Raw genomic sequence first — 11,444 nt, 5'->3', positions numbered from 1 at the left:
TAATTGAAATATAATAACTATTTTAATTCGAAAAACCTTAAAAACTCTGTTTTAAATTTAAAAAAATCATATTTAAATCTTTTTTTAAATTTTGAAATGCTTTTCAAAATTTAAAAAAAGATTTAAATTTTGAAAAACTTTTCAAAATTGTTTTTTAAATGAAGTATCGCGTGACTTAAAATATACGCGTAATAAATTCCATAAACCAATCATATCATTGATTATTGCTATAATAATTATTGTTGAAATATTTTCGTATTTTGCACCACGTTTGCGTCTCCTAAAAAAAAAAGGTCCTCAATTTCTAAGGTATTTTAGGAATTTCAGATTCTGGTGGGGAAGGGTTGCATCCTCCCTGAATCCGTCACTTATTTAGTTTTGCTTTAAAAATGTCTTTTACAGCTTTCTCACAATCACCCCAGTTTTCTTCAGGGGTTTCTTTTATGCTATCAATAAGTGACTTGTTTCTCTGGAGCAATTCTCTAAGTCAATAGGTTTTATTTTGAATTCTTCGGATATTTAACTTGTTATTGTTTATTTCAGCCTCTATTTTGTCTAATCTTGCTGTTATTATTGTTTATTTTAGCGTCTATTTTGTCTGATCTAGCTGTTATTATTTTGAAGTTCGAACTTATTATTGAAGTGAAGTTTTCTCATGATCCTAAAGTAATCTCTCTGTTTCTGCTAGTATACTTTTTTTTTGTTCTTCTAGTTTGCTTGTGATAATTTTTTCTGTATTTTTAATATTTATTTCCATTTTTATTGTAAAATACTTATTCTCAAGAAAACACCTCTTACTCGTCTTGTGCCGCAAACTCTCCGTGAGTACTCATTACTCATACTAATAATAACACATGCTGCTACAGTATGCATACACACATACTTTCACATAAACTTTTTAACGAAAGATCTTATTGGAAAAAAAGGTTTTTCGTTAAAAATTTCAACAATGCATCAGTAAAACTAAATTCTATCTAAGTTTGAATGAAGTTTCCAGACTGTTTAGCAAACTTTCTTTTGGGTAGATAAGAAAAAGTTTATAGTCAGTTTGCTGAATAAGTGGAGTTAGATTTTATCATACAGCACCATGGAAGAGCCTGCATCAAACCACAAATCTCTAGGTTCTGAACCAGAACTTTTATCACAGCGTCATGGTTACATTCTAAAACTAAACCTATATGAAAAAGAAAATACCTCTTAAGGCTGTTACTTAAGAGTCTATTAATTAATAATAGCTCTTAATGTTATAACTTGCACATAGTTTTCTTAGGTGTTATTAGATATCGCCAACACTTTCTTAGGTGCAATTAAATTACATCAACACTTACAACAATCATGTGGAAAAAAATCATTAGCAATCAAGAGCCTGGGAAATAGTAAACTTTCAAAAATTTAAATTTATGGTAAGATTTCCCATAAAAATAATTGATTTAGGTCTGTCATGAAAAGAAAATATTTGGTTTCCTTTTGCATGGTTATTTTAATATCTTTTAAAAAATGTGGTTTTTTAAAAAATTTCAGTGTGATATCTTAAAAAATGCGAGTCTTAAAACGGGCTTTATTTAGCCTTGTTTAAGACTAACAAAATACCCTAACAACGGTGTAGAAAGTATTTAAAATGGGTATTATAATTTTGCGATGGAAAAATTGGAATACCCAATTATAATACTCAAAATTGAAAATACCCAAATTAACTTAAGGAAAATATAAATTCTTAGTATTATTGTCAATTTAGTGTAACTTTTGTTTTAATGACTACATGGTACCGTGCTTTACTTAAGTTACATATAATTATTATCATATACATATTTCAAATAAAGAGAAAAGTTTAAACACAGTTAAAAGTAAAAGAACCAAAATTTTTCAGCAAAAACTACTTTTTTACTATTTGTGTTATTTTGGTCAATAAATAATTATTTTAAAGCAAACTAGTCAGAGATCAAGAATAACACCATTTTATTAGACAAAATTTTTATTCGAGGAAAAAACACTTAATACAACAAACAAACAAACAAGAAAACAAAAAAAAATATTCATGAAATTAAATGAAGTGCAGACAAAAATCTTTATAGTTCTGAATCTACATTTATAAAATGACAATTGCAGATTTAATTTACCAAAATGGTGTACGGTCGTTTTCTATTTTCATACCATCCTGTAATTAAAAAGAAAAGTCTTTATAACTAAAAATAAAGAACTTTGAATAATTAACTATTTTTAAAAGAATTTAAGAAAAAATGATAAGTCTAATTTTTATTTTTAAAATTTTCTTTTAAACTATCTACTTTAGCTTGAATCAACAAAATGCCAGAAATTGCTAATGTCTATTTTTATTTACAAAAGATTTCTTTTGGCGGCCGAAATAAGTAATTTTTAAAATTACCGAGATAAGTAACTTTCGAAAATTGCAAGAACTGCAAAACATTCATATTTTGCATAAAAAATGACTGCGTGGTTGCTACCTCCAGACGGAACTTCAAACGGATCGAAAATCGCTAAATAATTTTACCTTTAACCCTCTGTTTATACATCTCGACCACTAAAAAACATTTTTCTAAAATAGAATGATTTTAGCTTATTGATATTACTTAGATTATTGATATCACATATTGATTTGTAGTTATCATAATTTAAAATAAACGTAATTAAAACTTTTAACGGATTTTCACTTTCAGAAAACTTCTTAAAATAATATTTCAAAATTTATTTAAAACTTAACTGAAATAAAACCTGGCCAGATATAATCTCTTACATTTTTATTTTAAGTTCATGGTGCGTAAATTCATAAGAACTTAAGGTTACAAAAAGGTAATTTTTTAAATTCTAATACCTTGTTTAACTTTTAAGAAAAATAAAATGGTAACAAAACATTTTTACCCCAACCTAGATGTTTTGTCATCATGAATATTATAATCATTATTATAAAAAAATTAATTCATAAATTATTTATTGCATAAACTATTGTGTATATTACACAAGTTATTCCTATATTCATTTATTATTGGATATTTTTTTATGGTAGATCTAATTTTCTACTTGCTTTTAGTTCAGAAATCTGTAAGCTAAAAGCAAGTAGAAAATTTTATTTTTATTTCAAATCAAACCAAATTGTACTTACTTAGGAAATAGTAAATATAAAAACTAAAACTTCAATTTTAAAAAAATAAATTAAAAATAATAATAAAAAAAATACCTTTTACATTGATCAATACCAATAAACAATAGAACCATCTAAAAACTATTAGGCATGGTAAATACATAAGTACTTTAGTAACTGAAAAAAGAAATGCATTGAACTTTCCAATAGGTAAACCAAATCTACCATTACTTAAAGCACCAATCAAAACAAGTAAAAAAAGAACAAAAGTATCAAAATAATTTGACGATGCCTTTTTATAAGGAAAGAAAATTCCAAATACAATGAAAACTATTAAGGATACCATTGTTACGTAACAGAGTTGAGTAAGTTTGTCATTAATGAAAATGCCAAGAGCAAAAATTGCAACTCTTGAAAAGAAATAAAATGAGGCAAACCATTGAAGATGATCTTGAAACGGCCCATGAAATGCTGAAAAAATTGGATGCAAACGACCAGATTCTTTAAATACTTTCCATTTTGTCCACCACATTGTTGTTATAAGTAGCAATGGCCATAGAAGCACAATAAAAAAACAAACTAACACAGCTATTATTCCATAATAGAGATGTCTACCAGAGAAAAATTGCTGCACACCATAAAAATACACATGATTTTTTAATCCATTGTATTCTACTGGGAGAAGAATAGAAAGTGTTATCCTTGTAATATCTGCATATGCAAGCACTGAAATCAAAAGATAAATTCTAATGCAATTGGTTTCTCTCTTTGAATTCAACTCTTCATTAGACTTGTTTTTTAAAATACAATTTTTAAAAAAATTGATCACTTTGTTATTTAAACCTTGTAAAAGCTGATACAATTTATTCCATTTAGCAATTAAAATAATGCTAAGAAACATTGTCAAGGGTATTAGATAATTAAAAAAAAGCTTATCTAAATCATTCCATTCTTTCATAAGACAAAAATTTGCGCTATGCTTACCTAAATGCACTCCATGAAAATTTAAAACATTTCTGAGGAAAGTATTTATAAATGTGTCCTCTAAATCCATACTTGCAGTTATGTGGTACTGAACAACTTGATAAAAGTAAATCCATGAGTTAAGCCATAAATCATAAATACATATATTTAAAAATGCTACTGCAAAACAAACTAAAAAAAATATTATAAAAATTCCTGGTAAAATAAAAATCAAATGCAACCAACTGCATTTATTAACACAACCTTCCCCTCCAAACTCAACGGTTTTATTTCCTGGACATTCAGAACACAAAAAACCTAACCTCCCATTTGCACATTGTCTATCAGGTCCATAAGAGCATGTCAAATTTGGACAATGAGTACAATAACCATAAGGGCAAATATGTGTTGTTTCATTGTCAGTATTTATAGCACTTTGATTATAATCTACATACAAACCAAAAAACAAGGAAACTCCTCCATCATTGTTGCATATTATACCTTTGACAAGATTTTTCTTATTGCATATACAACGATCAGTTTCCAATTTATAACCTAAAGGGCAGGTCGTTAGATTAAATTTAAAACTATACTGACTATTCTTCAAGGAAAAGATTATAAAATATGGCTCATTTCTTTTTCCAAATACTTGCATATTAATTTTATTTTCTTTAACTATGAAACTTTGTAATGACCCATTAAGATAAACATCTATTGAACCTGATACATTATGATTAAACTCATCAACTAAAAGAACAGTTGGATTAATTTTTTTTCCAGGATAAATATTTGTAAAATTTTCTTCAAACACTTTGAAACATACCGGGTCTGTTAGATAATTATTGGTACCCAAATCATTTAAAACATTAAAATGACAGCAACTGAGAGTCGAAACAAATATATCATTTATATCATAATTTGCCTTGTTGTTACTGTATTCTAACTTTGCATTTGGAAATTTTTTTGAAAAAAAACAGTTTTCATTTTCTTCAAGTTTATAGATAGAACATTTATATATAGAACAAGATACACTTTGTTCAGCATATATGGCACCACCTTGTAAAGCAGAGTTGTTTATAAAGGATATTAAGCTTGAATTAGAATTGATAATAATTCTAGAGTTACTATACAATCCCAAAGCACCACCTCTGGTACCTTTATTTTCTTTAAAATAAAGTTGTCCAGAAAAAAATGCAACTGCATTTTCAAGTATAACTGCTGTATTTGAACTATTCTCAAATAGATTTTCTCTTAAAAATTGAATTTCATTACCATATGCATAAACAGCACCTTGTCCTATTGTTTGTTCAAATTGCCGATAACTGTTGTGAGAGAATTTCGATTCATCTATAACTAATGAAACTTGATGTAAATGTACAGCAGAACCAAGTAGAGCAGAGTTATATGAAAAATTGCAATTTTTTATAGTATCAAATTTCCCTTTTTTATTAAGATCAGTTTTAAAACTCAAGGCACCACCAAATATACCACTATTATTAAAAAAAGTACAGCTCTCAAATGTTACATATTCTTTATTAAGTTGCTTTGAATTTACTTCTGAAATGCATGATCCACCACCATATTGAGTGGCATTATTATCAATAAACAATGACTCTTTAATCAATATGCTATTACCTAATCCTTGAAAAACAAATAAACCGCCACCCTGCAGAGCCTTATTATGCAAAAATTTACAGTTAGTTATTGATAAAATATTTTTGCTTGTAGCTTCAGTAAAGAAAACACCTAATCCACCACCATGGCCAAAGGGAATATCAGATTCATTGAGCAAACTTTTGATCTTAATATTTATTTTACCAGAGTTCCATTGAAAAGTACAATTTTCTATATTTATATTTGCTATTTCATTTACATTTGCTTGCGAGTAATAAATTAATAAGCCCCCTCCTGAGTAATATTCTGAAGATTCATTTATATTTAAATAAAAAGTGTTATTTTGAAAAATAACTGCCTCAAAATTGATGTTTCCTTTACCATCCAGTAAAACAACAGAATAGCCACAGCTGTTAGTAAAATTAACATTTATGAAAGTGAGATCAACAATATAAGAGAAAAAGAGTGCCGATGACAATATAAAAACATTTCTTCCAAAAGTTTGTTTACTTATTGATCCACATTGTTTTATATGAAGATTCATAAATAACAATTTAGTAACATTGTATATTAAAATTCCAGCATTCAAATTAGATGTACAAACAATTGCTATTTCTGAATTTATACCGGTTACTGTCAAATTGCTAACATTTTCTATAACGTTTACATTATTCAATATTTGATCATCTTCTATGACAATGCATATGTTAGTTAAATTTTTTAAAGATAAAGCAGCTGAAATAGTTGAGCAATAGATTTGTTGACTTTTTTCTGTGCAGTTATCAGGATATTTGTGATTTACTGATAACTTTTTTTGATTTTCTTCACACAGGCGATATTCTTTTGAAGAAAAAACGCTAAAAGTAGCACAAGATACGATCAATAGGAACGTGCGCATTCTCGTTAAATTTTGTTTTTTATGGTTCTCAGAAATTTTTTATATTTATTATATTCACTGTTCCGTCTCAGTATAGTTAAGGGGGCTCACCCCTGTCAAAATAACAAAAATAAATTTTTTTGAAATTTTTTGTTTTTTATGTTTCAGGTGTAAAAATTAATGAGGAATCTGATTCTAATTGAAAAATTTCAAAAATAAAGCACATAAATATTTCTAATTTTTGTTTATTTGAACATAGTCAAAACTATTTTTCTTAGCAACGTCCAGAATAACGATTTTATTTTCTCTTATCTATAATACCTTTTTTCTTAAAAGTTAATCTTATATGTTCAATTTGAGTTTGAAGTAATAATTTTTTAAACTGCTTCCATTTAGGTCTGAAAGAGCTCGAAAAATAAACTTTGTGAGCAGGTAAGGGGTCGTTCATAAAGTACGTACGCCAAAAATTTTGAAATTTGACCCCCCCTCCCCCCTGTTGCCATGCGTACTTTCATGTCCCCACCCCCCCTTAAAAGTACGTACGTTTCTCAAATACCCCCCCCCCCCATCCCTCCTGTTTTTTTTTTCTTAATTAAAAAGTTTAATTAAAAAAAATAAAGACGGAGGGTACCTTAGATACTTTATACTACCCAAAAGCTTTTTGCTTACGCATTTTAAAAACGTTTATTAGTATAAATGCAAATAATAATTTAAATAAATTTAAAATTTACAAATGCAAGTTTGCATTTGGGCGAAAGGTTTGTGCGGCGGCGATAATCGGCGGAGATCCAGGTTCGATGCTCGGTGAAATCTAGGAAAACTTTTTTTGTTTTTTAACGAATCAAATGTAAATAAACTATACTTAAGGTGGACGTTTTTTTCAGGCACGCCTCTTTAGTAAGTAAAAAACGAGTCTAAGGTGAGATCAGTAATATTGAAAACAACAGGTAAAACCCAGTGGGAGGGAGCAACAGCAAATTTTGTGCCCTTTTGCTATTTTAAGAAACTTTTTATTTTAGCAAAACCTAGCGGTCTTTGAGACGCCATTGACACGTTTTTTTTGGGGTGACTCCGTCCCATCAACCACGGCCCTCAGATCTTACTCAGGGCCAGTATATAAGGGCGGGCATGTGTGCATGGGCCCCCTCAGGATTTTTTGATGTTTTGATTTTTGATGATAGAACACTTTCACATAACGTGCAAACTTAAGTTTGTTAATATGCCAAATGAGGTGGCCTTGCAAAAAATTTGGATGGCGGAGGCCATCCAAATTTTTTTCTAAATCTAAAAGTTATAACCATGCAAAATTTACACACCTCTCATTTTGGGGGTCGGGAGGGTAAGCGTTTTAAGGCTTTTTGTTCACAGGCCTCCGCCATCCCGATATTTTGCAAGGCCTCCTCATTTGGCATAGGTATAAACAAACTTAAGTTATGAGTTTGCACGATGTGTGAAAGTGTCCTATCTGGAACATCAAAAAATTCTGAGGGCGCCCATACATGTGTGTGCATAGAGGAAAACTATACCCTCTACTTCATATACCATACATCTTTTTATGTTGGCAAACTAGAATCTTTAGTCAGAATGTAACTTTTCTATTGATTAGCTGGTTAATTGTGATAAATTAGAAAATCGAAGTACGTACTTTTAAATTGAACCCTCCCCCCCCCCCCTCCCATACGCTTTCGTACGCTTTTTGAAGACCCCCCCTCCTTTCGTACGCTTTTTGAAGACTCCCGCCTATGAGCGTACGTACTTTATGGACGACCCCTAAACAATACGAAGTGTCTTCCTAGAGTGCAATGCGCTCGACACAGCAATTAGCTACTCAGAGCGCAATATTTTACACGCATGCGCAATTAATTTATTATACCATCAGCGTAATTTATTTCACGTTAAAGCTGGTCGGACAAGCAGTTAAATCGAAATCGATAATTATTTGCTTATGAAACATTTAGTGCAATTTATAAAGTAAATGTTTTAGATTAGAACATTCCATTGCCATCAAAATACAACAGCAACATTTATTTGGAGAGTCAATAATTTCATCAGTTCAATGCAGTGTTTATTTGATTGAAATGTTTTAGATAAGTTCTAAGCAATCCATTATGGCTTGCCAGCATCTATCTAAAACATTCTACTTCATGTGCATAAGTAAACTAAGGTAACTTTTTTAGTTTATAGTTGTCTCTAAATTACATGTAGACATAAATATCTACATGTAGACATCATAGATATCTACATGTAGACATCATAGATATCTACATGTAGACATCATAGATATCTACATGTAGACATCGTAGATATCTACATGTAGACATCATAGATATCTACATGTAGACATCATAGATATCTACATGTAGACATCATAGATATCTACATGTAGACATCATAGATATCTACATGTAGACATCATAGATATCTACATGTAGACATCATAGATATCTACATGTAGACATCATAGATATCTACATGTAGACATCATAGATATCTACATGTAGACATCATAGATATCTACATGTAGACATCATAGATATCTACATGTAAACATCATAGATATCTACATGTAGACATAGATATCTACATGTAGACATTGTAGATATCTACATGTAGACATCATATACATGTAGATATCATAGATATTTACATGTAGACATAGATATCTACACGTAATTTTATATATAGACATAGATGTCTACATGTAATTTTATATGTGTTCTGGTTTTTATTAAGGTAAAGTAGTTAATCTAGGGAATTTACTATTTATTACTATAAAATATCTGTATTTAATATATAGAAGAGAAAATTGTGTATTAAAAATGTATTGTTGTATATAAATATATTTAATTTTTGTTTTGAAATAAACATAAATTCACTATTTTTTTAAATAATAATAACAATATGATTTTTCAAAGAAAACACAAGATAATGAGCCATGTAGTGACTGACAGAGCAAATTTAATTGTCAATGACACAATTTCAGAAAACATTACATTTAATACAGTTATTAGTAATAATAATAGCAATAATACATATTTAATATATATTTTTTAAGTTTCGTATAATAATGTAAATAAAAAGTATATTATTAACTTTAATAAAAATTTTATTGGTATAAATTGCAACAATACTAATAATTGAATATTTTGATGTAGATTGCTAATATAACAATATCAATAAATTTTGTTCTTGTAACTTTGACATCATAAACTGTCCTTTTTCCTTTATAACATATCCTCTTTACGAAGGCACTTGATCTGAACATATCATTATTTAGTTTTGAATATAGCATTATTGGAATTACAGTATCAAGGTTAAAAAAAAAATCTCCTTCCACGCATCAAATAGTTATTCAAAATTATAATTTTGAGCACACACCAACTGAATCTTCTGGTGGTGGATCCTTTTTACTTGGTGATTTTACCATGGATCTGATACAGTCTAACTCTGACTTTGCGAGTTAGACAAATTATTTGCGGTATAAATTATGACCTCACAGTCATAATTTATACCGCAGGAACTTTAAAAATTATAGTAAAGAATCATTAAAATCTTAATTATTAAAATTTGATTGAAATGACGTTACTGATAAAAACAATATTAACTCCAGCAATTGTTACAACCTTTTTCACGGAAACTTGATATATTCATTTACATTAAACTAAAAATATCGATAATAGAAAAACAATATCACATAAAACTTTGTATTTTAACTCCATACTCTAGAAACTTGGGCACATCTGTAAAGACTAACAAAACCTAAGTAGGAAAATTCCTTAAAAAAGAACAACTTAATAGTTATGTATGTACATGAATATTTATTCTTATCACATACTAACAGTTATATATAATCAATTTTTTAATCATAATTAATAAAATAATCAAACTTTAAAATTATTTCATTACAAATAATCCTACATTGAAAACCAACAATAGTAAGCACCAAAATAGAATTTACAATTAACTCTTTTTTTACCAACTAAATTTTTATTATTAACTAAATTTGTATATTACAGAATTTTTTAATTGTACATGCTTGACTTTAAAATGCATAATATTATATTTAGATCAAAGATAATGTTATATTTAGATCAAATTGACAGCCTTAAAATAAAATTGACACACACATATATTTGTATATTTTACTAACAAAAATAAGGGAATATACATCCTATTTTTTAAAATATGAACAAGATAAAAAAATTTTAAGTAAATTAATGAAAGATATTTGCTTACATTTATGTAGATTGCAAAATCTGTTTGAAATGCCAAAGTCCTGTTCATAAATATTTTAAATCAATGCTGGCATACCATAATGGTTTGTCAGTACTAATCTTAAATATTATAATCAAATTATATGGTAACCAAATGTTGTTATCAATATCTAAAATAAAATAAGTGAAATTTTTTAATTTAATGTTTACAGCTCCACAATTGTGTAGCTTAGATGGTACTACATTGAATAATTTCTTAAATAATAGAAAATTTAAACTAAACATTTACAATCGGAAGTTTTTGGAGTTCAAACTATCCTTGATTATATAAAGAGTTTATTTTCAAAATGTGATATGAACAACTTTGTTTTAATGTACCACTTTAAATATTGTTTACTTTAAAAAATAATTTTTATGTAATTTATTGTTTTTAAGCAAATTTATAATAATTGATTTTTTTTTAAGTTGTTTGTATTTAAAGTTACTTTTTTTTTTTTTTTTTTTTTTTTGTTATTTCACCTCCCCAAGGCCCAGAAGGCTTTTTGTTATTATTAGTTGTTTGTTACTTTTTGCTCATACCAAATCTTCAAAATAAACTCTTCACTTGAAAATGAGGGTTTTCATTCTAAACTATAATGAAACTTTATTGAAATTATTATATAAAAAACACAAAGAAAAA

General features: G+C 28.0%; 1 protein-coding gene across 1 annotated transcript; it reads right to left on the bottom strand.

Moving 5' to 3' along the window:
- Positions 1-1,954: 1,954 nt before the first annotated feature.
- LOC105845061 (uncharacterized) lies at positions 1,955-6,941 on the bottom strand. The gene is made up of 2 exons (XM_065813105.1): positions 3,194-6,941; positions 1,955-2,155 (listed from the first exon to the last, which is right to left on the bottom strand). Exons 1-2 carry the CDS (start codon positions 6,570-6,572, stop codon positions 2,109-2,111), a joined length of 3,426 nt encoding a protein of 1,141 aa, XP_065669177.1. The 5' UTR covers positions 6,573-6,941; the 3' UTR covers positions 1,955-2,108.
- Between the last annotated feature and the right edge of the window lie 4,503 nt (positions 6,942-11,444).

This window comes from Hydra vulgaris, chromosome 12 (assembly GCF_038396675.1).
Source record: "Hydra vulgaris chromosome 12, alternate assembly HydraT2T_AEP".
NCBI lineage: Eukaryota > Metazoa > Cnidaria > Hydrozoa > Anthoathecata > Hydridae > Hydra > Hydra vulgaris.
Note: the sequence above shows the minus strand (reverse complement) of the source record. Positions and strands in the feature narration are given on the sequence as shown.

What these genes read in the sequence shown, in the direction of transcription:
- LOC105845061 (XM_065813105.1), bottom strand. Translation starts at nt 6,572, where the DNA reads ATGCGCACGTTCCTATTGATCGTATCTTGTGCTACTTTTAGCGTTTTT. An exon ending in GGTATTGATCAATGTAAAAG is followed by an intron (nt 2,156 to 3,193) that starts GTATTTTTTTTA and finishes TTTTAATTACAG; the next exon opens with GATGGTATGAAAATAGAAAA.